Source organism: Cupressus sempervirens, chromosome 3 (assembly GCF_028749045.1).
Source record: "Cupressus sempervirens isolate cs-2001-9-10 chromosome 3, ASM2874904v1, whole genome shotgun sequence".
In the NCBI taxonomy this organism is placed as follows: Eukaryota; Viridiplantae; Streptophyta; class Pinopsida; order Cupressales; family Cupressaceae; genus Cupressus; species Cupressus sempervirens.
In genome coordinates, this window is record NC_143120.1 from 529,999,247 (window position 1) to 530,010,995 (window position 11,749).

The 11,749-nt window shown below is 36.0% G+C and overlaps 1 protein-coding gene across 3 annotated transcripts; it reads left to right on the forward strand.

Annotated features, from left to right (window-relative positions):
• The first annotated feature begins 754 nt into the window (after positions 1-754).
• Positions 755-10,770, forward strand: LOC149567499 (uncharacterized). 3 transcript variants are annotated; one of them, XM_089820708.1, is made up of 7 exons: positions 755-1,000; positions 1,125-1,268; positions 3,724-3,821; positions 4,025-4,201; positions 9,560-9,658; positions 9,792-10,037; positions 10,144-10,770. In XM_089820708.1, exons 3-7 carry the CDS (start codon positions 3,762-3,764, stop codon positions 10,438-10,440), a joined length of 879 nt encoding a protein of 292 aa, XP_089676834.1. In that variant the 5' UTR covers positions 755-1,000; positions 1,125-1,268; positions 3,724-3,761; the 3' UTR covers positions 10,441-10,770. The 3 variants fall into 3 exon arrangements, with proteins under 3 accessions (XP_089676834.1, XP_089676835.1, XP_089676837.1); XM_089820709.1 differs by having other exon boundaries at positions 793-1,000; positions 1,136-1,268; XM_089820711.1 differs by lacking the exons at positions 755-1,000; positions 1,125-1,268 and adding an exon at positions 1,275-1,452.
• The last annotated feature ends 979 nt before the right edge of the window (positions 10,771-11,749 follow it).

Consider the following 11,749-nt stretch of genomic DNA (forward strand, 5'->3'; position numbering starts at 1 on the left):
ATATATCTACCCTTCACAAAACCAGTTTGTGTGGGGCAAATAAATTTGGGGAGAATGGCTTCAAGCCTAGTTGACATACACTTAGCCAAAATTTTATAAGAAACATTTAACAGAGTTATGGGCCTCCAATTCTTAATAAGGGATTTATCACCCTCCTTAGGGATGAGTTTAATAATTCCAGAATTAATATCCCTACCCAGGGTTCCAGAATTAATATCTATACTTGATTAAAATATCTATATTTAATAGCATTTTACAAATTACAAAAATAAACATCAATTAAAAGTGATTGTCTTTTAAAAAAAAAGTTTGTCCACTAGTCACAAATGTGGAAAAGGTAAAATTGAAATTAATGCATTCATGAGGTGTTAGGAATATGATTATTTTTTAATAAAATTTAATCACTTGTCACAAGAAAGAAAAGATAAAGTTGCAATTAATGCCTGCATTAATAGAGGTGTTGGAAAAAATAGTTGTATTTTTGTTGAAAAAAATTAAATTTTTTCATTGCCTTTTTCCTTATGAGCCAATAAGGTTTTCAAAAAATTGTATTTTTCAATTCCAAAAAAATCATGCAAATTACAAAACCTTTTGCAAACATTACTATATGAATGAAATCTAAAATCTGATTGGTGCCGCTATTAATACAATGGACTAAGCGAAAGCATAAATTACGAATAACAATAAATAGAGTAAGTTCAACGTTAACGCATATACATATATGTATAGACCGACTATGACTCCTAAAACATCTCTATTCAACATATTCTAGATTGCAATTAATTAAGAGATAGTCATTGCCTCGTTATGATAGTCATTGCCTCGTTATGAGTCCCTAAACATCTCTGCAAGTGGGCCCTTTTAGGGTTGAAATAGAGGACACAGAGGATAAAATGGGGATTTACCCAAATAAAATTGTGACGCGCCATTATTGAAGTTGGGGATAAATCTGAGTCGCCCAATGCCAGCCAAAGCAACTCAAATTAGCACTAATAAATCTGTATGGTATTCCACGATTTGTCTTCTCTTGTTAGGCTTGCTGCCGTCTCTTACAAAGTGCTTCCTTTCAGATCTTTTTGCTGTTTATTATGCTCCCTTTTTAAACATCGGTAATTACGCGTCAGAGAAAATGCAGTTTTCCAAGTCAAAGAGGAAAAACACGATCAAGGACTTCTAGAAGGCGATACTAGAAAGAGGGGGCTGCCGGCTGCTTTTGCGCAAATTCCCGGCTTTGCTTCCGAGGACCTCAAACTTGTGCAAACACCAAGGTACGTATTCTGCACAATTTTGTTTTCCCTTTCATATCTGTGTGTTGTTTGCATTTTCGGTTCTTTTCTCAATTCTCTGAGAAGTATGCATAGTACCTTGTAAATAACCTACATGTTTGCTTAAATCTTTGCCATTCTGGAAGGGGTGCAATTTTCTAATTTCTATGAGCATTTCCTCTGATAGGTAAGAATGCCATTTGCTTCATGCATTTGTGGGTCAAACCAGATCTGTTTTGCCTGGTGGTTGCAATGCTTGTTTGTTACATGTCCAGAATAATGTGGATAATCTGGTATTAATCTAGAATACTCAGCACTTTTGACATGCTAGTTTTTCATTTTGGATCAGTTTTGCATATCTATATCTGCCTATTTAGACCTCCCTTTTCGCCAAGGGGAAAGGACCAGTGTATCTGATGGGGCTGGGCTGCTTATCTAGTGGATCGATGGAGAGGGGCTTTGAAATGTTTTTGGAGTTGCAGCTTAATTGTACCAGGAGAATATGGATTATTTAGCTCCAGTAGATGACTATAGAAGTCTTCACCTGAAACTTCCGATACATATTTAGCCCCTCTCATTACCAGTGATCATAAATTCGCTCTCTTTCCCCGTCTCCATGTTTTGTACGAAGGGTACTTCTTTCTGCATTTGTAAGATAATCAATTTCCACGAGATTCACCGTCAGCATTAAGACTGGAGCAATAGGTCCCTTCATAAGACTCCAATTACAGCCAATGATCCCATGCAGAGGGACTATCATAAATTATAATTATCTTGGTGGGTGCTGCTGAATGTTTCTTTGACTGACTCACATTATCTCAAAGAATGAAACATGAAATATCCCACTGTTTCCTACAGGTTGCAGAATTTCATATTTTAGGGTATTTTCAAGAAAATCTCATTGTACACACCCTTCTGTTGGAAATGAGGTGCCACCAACATCTGATTGTGTTCCAGACAAGGAACTTTTGATTGACTATATGTTGCCATTTGGGCGTTGGATTTATTTGTTAGATGTATCCTTCAGTTTTGGCTGTTTTCAGGTTCTTCAGAATTGTATAACTTTGATATTTGATGGATTTTCTTAAATCCTAAAATTATATAGTTTAATTAAGAAATCTTAAATCTTTGAGATGGATATATATCCTGCTAGCTCACCTCATTTCAACATCTTTGTTTAAAAGTTATATGCTGATTGAAAATCGAGACATTAAATTACCATAAAACTTATAAGCTAACTGAAAAATTTAGTTATAGCGTATAAAAAATCAGAATCAGGGAAAATATTTTCATCCATTCTCATATTTGATATATGTTGCCATTTGGGTTTTGGACTTATTTGTTAGATCTATCCTTCAGTTTTGGCTGTTTTCAGGTTCTTCAGAATTGTATAACTTTGATATTTGATTGAGTTTCTTAAATCCTAAAATTATATAGTTTACTTAAGAAATCTTAATTCTTTGAGATGGATATATATCCTGGCAGCTCACCTCATTTCAACATCTTTGAAAATCGAGACATTAAATTATCATAAAACTTATAAGCTAACTGAAAAATTTAGTTATATCGTATAGAAAAACAGAATCAGGGAATAAAATTTCATCCATTCTCATATTTGATTTCCAATATGAAAAAAATTGCCTGGTATTTTAGGCCTTTTTGTAGTGGACTTGCCAAAATTTCTATAGAATTTTAAATGGTCATTGATTAAATTTTGGCTGGTCTGAGTTTTTAGGAAAAGATAATAAAATTCATTGTCGTCTGGTTTTGAATGTCATATGTTGACGCCAGACCAAGAAAAATTGAATCACCTTTCCATTGGACTGTATCCTTTTTTCCACGATCAGGTAACCCCCAGGGCAAGTGAGGCTTCAAAATTTCACTCAGGGCGTACCATCCACATTGAATCACAAATGAGGGCATTAATGCTGTTTTGTGCACTAAAGAAAGAACATTAAAATTTGGACGATGAGAACTTTTCTATGTTTCAGTTCTTTTTGTACTGGACAGTATTGGGCACTGGGTTGCCAGAGCTAGTCAGTAGTCGTAGTTCTCAAGTATTGCTTTGGTTATTGCTAATCAGTTGCAATCAAACCTGCTTATCAATAAACTTATCAGTTTATTGAATGTTGAAGTACAGCTTTACACTTTGTATTCACCCCCTTATTGTTTAAAATGTTATATAAATGTATATTTAGTTTAGAGTTGCTGAAAGAGACATGCTGCTTTTTGGGTTTCCTATTTTCGTAAGTGTTTAATCTAAATGGGAAGCATTGTCTCTCACAAGCTTTTCTTCCCTAAATCTTTTGATCAAACCAAGCCTATGAATTAAAAATTATTATGCCTAATCTTTTAAAGTTTATTCAGTACATAATGATTTATTCCTGTTTTCTAAGCTCTTAATTGTTATCAAGGTCTTTAAATGCATTTCATCAAAGTCTAAAGTGGTCTTCTACAGGTTGGTTTGGCCTGTGTGCTTAATACAACTGAGTCAATATGTTGCGAAGATGGTATGGTGGCAAACATGGACAAGATCATGATGAAAAGCCATCGAAGGTAAATTCCATGATAGTAAACAGTTTTCAACTTTTTACGTATTGGGCCACTTCTTAGCAGTTAGTTTACTCTTCAGTTCTAAGACTTCTATGCCATGTGCAATTAGAGCACTGATACTATTTATGTGGTAGATAAATTAACAGTTTTTAATATTAAGATGCTTGTTTTCCTTAAACATAGCTCTTTTCTTCATCTTGTAACAGATAAATGAGCTTAGAGCTGCCATTAGCCCTCTATCTGGACGTGCATTGCAATATTGTTCTGATGCATGCTTGAGGCGGTATTTGGAAGCTCGTAATTGGAATGTCGCTAAAGCAAAGAAGATGTTAGAAGAGACACTCAGATGGAGGGCAGAATATAAACCTGAGGATATTCGCTGGGTAATTTTTGTATTTTCTTTCCTCAAGTTAACCTCCTTTTATACATATTATTACTCGCACTTGCATCTAATGGTTACAAACTTACAAATACTGTAGCGATTCAGTAGAAAATATAGTATTTATCATGAAGTGTATGCCTTTGCTTATAGTGTGACATGATCACTATGAACCACAACATCTCTATTACCAGACACTAAAAGCACTTTGACATTATATCAAAACATTTATTGACATGTACTCCATATTCATTTTGGTATAGATAGTGAACTTAAATCAGACAGAGAATTGCCTAAAGTGACTGATGGTCATCTGGATGATGCATTTATCATTGGAGGTGAATGTTTTCTATGAAAAGGCTGTTGATGTTTTGTTACATCTGTATCAAATCAACCATATGGCTCAACTCTTACTGTTGATTCTTATAACCTAAAGTAAATAATACATATCATAAATCAAACAGACCAAGACCACAATTTTGTTTAACATCAAGTAATGAAACATAGCCTCGACTGCCAAAATGAGATCAAACTGCTGAAGCAGTAGAGTCTTATGCCTGCCTCTTGAGGACATAGACCACATTGATGGCTGCCACTGTCTTGCAGTGTGCACAATTAGCGTAAATGATGAAGTAGTACTGAGATGGGTGACCTCACGGGAAGTCTCGGTGCTTCATCTTTGTGACCATCACCTAGATAAATGAGTGCTAAGTGTTCCATTAATTATCATGAGAGATGAGTTCGTGTGAACCACTACTCATGAAACATGAGTCATTGAGTTTGACTAAAAAAACTAAACAGCTGAATTCTAATAGCAATGTCACAATTTGACTTGCTGTGGAAAAAATCACTTATTAATTGATGAGTTTAAGGGCCTTTCTGTTGAATGGTTCATAAGGCACAACACTTGTTAAAGGTTTTGCAAATGGGTTGCAAGCAGAGTGGGTTTAACTATGGAGGAAACTTCATAGTTAAGTGCACTCGAGCTGGAGTAGTATTTTGAGATGGGTGCCTCCCGAGAAGTCCGATACTTCACCTCTGTGAGCATCACCTAGATGCAGTGAGTGCTAAGAGTTTCATTCATTATCATGAGAGATGAGTTTGCGTGAACCACTACACTCATGAAACATGAGTCAATGAGTTTGACTTAAAAAACTACACAGTTGAATCCTCATAGCAATATCACAATTTGACTTGCTGTGGGAAAATATCTCAAATGGGTTTGCATGCAAAGTGGGTTAATCATTGAGGAAACTCCATAGTTAATTGCACTCAAGCTGGAGTAGTACTGGGATGGGTGACCTCCTGGGAAGCCTTGGTGCTTCACCTGTGTGAGCATCACTTAGATGCAATGAGAGCTAAGTGTTCCATTCATTATCATGAGAGATGGGTTTGTGTGAACCACTACTCATGAAACATGAGTCGATGAGTGTGATTCAAAAGACTACACAAGTGAATCCTCATAGCAATATCACACTTTGACTTGCTGTGGAAAAATATCTCCTGCGTATCAAATGATGAAGGCGCTTGTGATATTTTCCAAGATCTATAAATTGCACCCTGGCCTCTTTGTAGATCAAGCTATACACTTGGCACCTCCTCTCCTGGGCAAATTTCTAAATGTGGCCTTGTAAAAATTTGTAGCTATGGCTTCACAACACAGGATAGATCCAGCTGAAAGGAAAAGCAAAACTTGCAGAAAACAGAGAACAGAGCTGCAAATGATAACAAAATTTTATTAATCGCATTGTACAATCTGCAAAGATGCATGAATTAGAACTTATAACCAATGCTGGAATAAATTGCAGAGAAAATGTTGGAATGCAACTAAGAGGTAGAGAAAGCTAAAAAGAAGAGATCTCTTTAGTTAGCTTATGCACATGCACACATTCATCTTTATGCTATGGAGGGAACTAAATATCAAAGTTGTGCTAACACCTCCCGTTTAAGTCTAAGGAAACATAAGTCTAATGAGAGGAAAGATGAAAGAGGGAAAACCTAGTGGGAACAAACCCACCCCCCACCCCGCCTAAAATTCACACTTCTCTGCATGGCAGTTACTATGCTGCAGTATCCTTCACTCCAAAAAGGTCGAAATGAAAATAAGTGGCATGTAAGGACCAAGTACCCACCCACATAGTAGATCCTCAAAACTGGATGTAGAAAATGGTCCACGAATGCTGAACAGCATTCCTTTCCTTAGGAAGAAACAAAACAGATACAAATGCAAGTATGCTTTCTATTTTGGATAGTAATTGGTTGGAAGTGGAATCCAAATATATGACGATGTCTTTGAAAATCGCTTGGTAGTCTTTATGTCATTGTTGAAAGTTGTCATAATCAGATCAGGAGTTCTAAGTTACACTGTTTAAGATGAAAATTTAGAATCTGATGATGACCAATGTAGATCATAGTCCAAAGAACAAAGATGGCCCCTCCAAATGCTCTGCTCAAATGTCTCTAAGCAAATGCAACAATGTGACAAATGCTGATTAGACAAATCAGGTACCATATAAGATTCAGCTACTGTGACCATGGATGTATGGTGATACCTGTAGCAATGGGAATTTGGTACACTGCCACGATAGAAGCAATAAAGACAAAGAGAGCACACTAGGGTTTCAAGATGCAGCCATAACATCAACAGAAGATTAATCAACACCTTAGGAGCTGCAACAGAAGAGAATGTGAAGGTCCTCAATGGTGTCCTTCAAGTCTGCAATGCGGGACTCTACAAACAAGGGTGTAGTGTCTTGTGGAAATTGATCCCAATCTCAAGAGGACAGAGATAAATTATCCTGGTTAATTGGAATAAGAGTCTCAATTAATGAAGGTATACCAATTGTCTTTATAGGTGGAGAAAGAGCAATTTGAGATTTTGGTGCACTATCAAGCAAGAGTTGAAGAGCATTGTGTGAGAAACTAGGACACAATTCACATCCACGTTGATTTCTCCCAGAATGTTTGTATTTACAACCCTTATACATATTCAGTCTTCTAGGTAATCTCCAAAATGGTACAAAAACAGAAACCCTTAATACAATGGAAATTCCACTTCAGTGCGTGTGAATATTGTTTACACTCCTTCCTAACTCACATGCTCTGATACCACGTAAAATTTGCAGCTGAATCTGCAAGTAGAATATAGATTTAACTGGAAAAGAGAAGACAAACTCGCAGATACAAAACAGAGGAAGAAAACAGAGCTAAAACATATTTGCATATGAATGAAATTCTCATCATTAATTATTAACAATCTGCAAATTTTCTCTGTTTTTATTCTTTATATGTGAGGTTTGCTCGTTTTCTTCTCTAGCTGGATCCATATTCTGCTTGCAGGCTCAGCTGCAAACTTTACATGGTATTAGAGCATGGGCGCTAGGAAGGTGTAGTGTAAAAATGATTTGCAGGTACTGAAGATACAGCTGTTTTAGAAAGGAATTTCCATTTTCTTGAGGGTTTTTGTTTTTGTCATTTTGGAGATTATCTTAGAACCCAACTCATGCCTGTGTTGATTGCTCCTACAATATGTACATCTAGAACCCTTCTACATGATTTACTCCTTGAGATAATCTCTAAAATGATAATTTACAGAAACCCTCAATACAATGGAAATTTTATTCTAAAACAGTTCTCTTCAGTACCAGTAAATAATGTTTACTCTCCTTCCTAATTCCCATGCTTTGATATGATATCATGTAAAATTGCAGCTGAACCTGCACGTATAATATGGATCTAGCTAGGGAAGAAAACAAACCAAACTTGCATATACAGAAGAAAATATAAAGAAAAGAATATTGCAGAATAATTGAAATTCTGTACTAACCATCGTACAAATCTGTATAAATTACAATAAATAAATAATGGCGAGAACTAAGATAATGGAGGCAACGAAGGCAGAGATAAAAAGATTATTTATTTGTCGTTAAAGTTAGCTTATGCATCAAATGCATAGAGGATGCAAACATCATGCAATTATAAGTTTTCCGTAAATTGCAGAACAAACTGAAAGTTCTAAAAACTTGTAGCTGTAGCTGCACAGCACATGATAGATTTAGCTGATGGAAGGAAAAGCAAAACTTGCATAAAACAGAGAACATAGCTGCAAATAATAACGAAAATCTACTAATGACAATGTACAATCTGCAAGGTTCGTGAATTACAAAATATAACCAACGTGGAATAAATTACTGAAATAATGTTGCGAACGGAACCGAGAGGTAGAGAGATCAGCTTAGGCGCATGCACCACATTCATCCGTAAATTACGGATGTAATGGAAAGTTAAAAGTTGCGCTAACAGGCCTTTTGTTGATGCTTTGGAACTTAGCATGTAGGACTTTTTTGTGCCTCTCGGTGCTTTGCTTGCCCAAACCCTTGCCGCCCTTTTGTTGCCCGAACTTGTCTAAACTTGTTGAACTCAAGGTAGACAAATTAAGTCTAAATGAAGTAAAGCGACATGGCGAGTTTAAGTGAAACGATCTGTTTTTATAGCAAGTTGCTTTGCTTCATTCAACTGCAATTGATCATCGGATCTGTTCTGCACCGGTTGAATTAACAGCGAGAAGAATATAATAACCTGTAGGCTGGATACATTAAAAAACGTTCCTGTAAATTTAACCTCCAGATCATCCAACGTCCTTTTTTACCTGATCTCCAACACTTCTAATTTCCCGATTCACCTGATATCCTATTCTTTGAACCTCAGTCTTGGTTGTACTTCCATTAATAAGGATTTTGAACTTTATAAACCATTCGGAGCGGAGAACGTGTTAATCTTGATGTTAAAGTGATGTAAATCAACGCCTAGGGTGGTTGTTAAAGTAGAGGTGTCATCCTTGTCGTGGCGTGCTAAATAAAAAATAGCTGTATGGCAAACAAGTTTTAATTTCGATTGATCTTTGTTAAAGCTTGTGAATGTTGAATTCAGCGGAAAACCAAACGATCATGTCGGTATTAAACGAGTATTCCAACCACCTGAAACTGTGAAAGTTATTTGTCAGAATTTCCGTGAGCCTGGATGTTGTTTGGCAACACCAGGCATTCAGGGCTTAAAAGCCCCCTTATGAAAACTAATCTGCTAAAAAGTTTGAAGTTTGTTCATCTGATGCATTTGTATGCTCTCTTTGAATATACATACCCAAGAATCCTGTGAGAGCATTGAAGTATTCTTTAGAGAGCACGGCATATTCATTTTGGTTGTTATATAAGGGGTTCGCATGTATTTCTTTTCAGACTTGACCTCTTCTGGTTTCATAGAATATATAAGCAATGAGTATTTTGTTTCTACAATTGCACAGGTTGGTTTAATCAGATCGAATGTTCTTGCTATTGAACATCGGAAACTTTTCTGTTTGGTTCAGGATGAAATTGCTGTAGAGGGTGAAACCGGGAAGGTGTATAGGGCAGATTTTCTTGACAAAAATGGAAGAACTGTCGTTGTGATGACCCCTGCAAAACAGGTTTTGTGTAGTGCCTCTTGAAGCTCCCTAAATGGTTTTTGATGCTAATCCACTGGGCATCACTAAATTTTTTATCATTTATATAACTTCAAATAATGGATGACATGATTCATGTTGCATTTGTTTCACACAGAACACTACATCTCAAGATAATCAATTGCGTCACCTCGTGTATCTCATTGAAAATGCCATCATCAATTTACCTCCTGATCAGGAGCAGATGGTTTGGCTCATAGACTTCACTGGTTGGTCCTTGTCAAATTCTGTGCCAATTAGAACAGCTCGGGAAACTACAAATATTCTACAAAACCATTATCCCGAAAGGCTTGCGTTGGCAGTTCTATACAATCCTCCAAGAGTTTTTGAAGCCTTTTGGAAGGTACTCCTGTCTCGCACATTACTGCTGCACTTTCGGTTCAATTTTTCCTTTCAGAATTTAATTTCAGTTAAAGGTAATTGACTCGTCTCTAATCTTATACACGCAGATTGTCAAATATTTTCTTGATCCAAAGACATTTGAGAAAGTTAAGTTCATTTACCCAAAGAACGATGAAAGTGCTAGAATTGTGCAGCAAAACTTTGATCTGGATAAGCTTCAGAAGGCATTTGGAGGAAATAGCAACTCTCAATACGACCATGAAGAATTCTCAAAGCTTATGAGACAAGATGACATAAAAACTGCCCAGCATTGGATGTCAGATAGCAAGCCCAATGACTTGAATGGTAATCAAACTTCACAAGCAGATATCAAAGCTGATGCGAATGTCCAAGAAGTATTATGAACATCCTACTGTTTAACTTACAGAAATATTAAGGAATTACGTGAGCAGGGCTATCATTTTTTCCAGCTGCCATTTAATGGTGATAGTATTTAGTTTTGCTATTTTAAGATGTCTTTGCACCCTGGTGGATGGAAGAAAAATTAAAAACAATCAAATTCATGAAATGAGGAAATGTAGAACAAATTCTCATACCTGTAAGGGTTACAAGTACAAATTCTATATGGTAGTTTTAACACAGGGTGCGTGGCTTTTATATGAAGAATTTTAGTGGTTGTATTTATAAATTATATAATTTTCAATTCAATCATATAAAAAATAGTTGACCTGGTAGTGTTGAGAGTGTTTCATGCATTGTAAAAGATTTTAATTCAGCACTCTTTAGGTGTCTACAGTATGACTTTTATCATTAAATTAAATGAGCTATTATTGGTTCATGTCAAAGGCATGAAATTATTGGAATTATTCAATCTATAGTTCATATTTATTCTTGTTACCCAGAAATTTTACAGAGAGTTTTAATTAAATTAATTAATTGAAGAGAGAGAAAGAGAGAGATTAGTCATAAAGAAAAATTAAACTTTCGCTCTCCCCGTACTTTTCTCTCTCCATGTACTAAAACTTTTAGAGAGAAGTACGGGGTTTGAGTTAGATTTTCACTCCCCTTTTCACAATCCTCTCTCTCCATGTACTTTTCTCTCTCCACATACTCCAACTTTTAGAGAGAAGTACAAGTTTTGGTTTTGGGTTTGGGTTTTCACTCTCTCTTCCAGTTTTTCTCTCTCCCCGTACTCCAACTTTTTAACCTAATTCTAATCCGAACCTCCCAACCCAAACTTCAACTTGAAGGTAACTGTCGGCTGGAGATAAAGTTCACAAATGTTTGGAATAATTTAGGTACGCTGTTTCATTGGAGGCCAATTTGAAGAAACCTCGAAATTGCAAGAACCCAAACTCCTGTATTTTCAAGAAAATGAAATGGCAGTTATAATATCCATGCAAATGAGGATGAGAATGCAATCTACAATGGAGTGAAATTATTAATATCATTAGCAATGAAAGGTGGTGGCTTCTTGAATGACAGAAAATAGTTCACATCAAAGTTGTCTCGTGAGTTACCAGAGTATGTGTGCAGGTTTTAAAAGTAACATTGCCATCCTATTGATGTCTTTGCCGCAGAGAAACTACATGGTCTCAATAAGGATGATACACCATATTATATGTGAACAGGTTTAATTGAAAGTTGTCAATCATAGAAAAGCTTGTGGAATCACTACCCCAAAAATGTAAGATTGTTTCTATTGGCAACTCC

Coding starts and splice junctions, on each gene's coding strand:
- LOC149567499 (XM_089820708.1), top strand. CDS start 3,762: ATGTTGCGAAGATGGTATGGTGGCAAACATGGACAAGATCATGATGAA. Junction 4,202..9,559: donor AACCTGAGGATATTCGCTGG/GTAATTTTTGTA, acceptor TGTTTGGTTCAG/GATGAAATTGCTGTAGAGGG. Junction 10,038..10,143: donor TTTTTGAAGCCTTTTGGAAG/GTACTCCTGTCT, acceptor TTATACACGCAG/ATTGTCAAATATTTTCTTGA.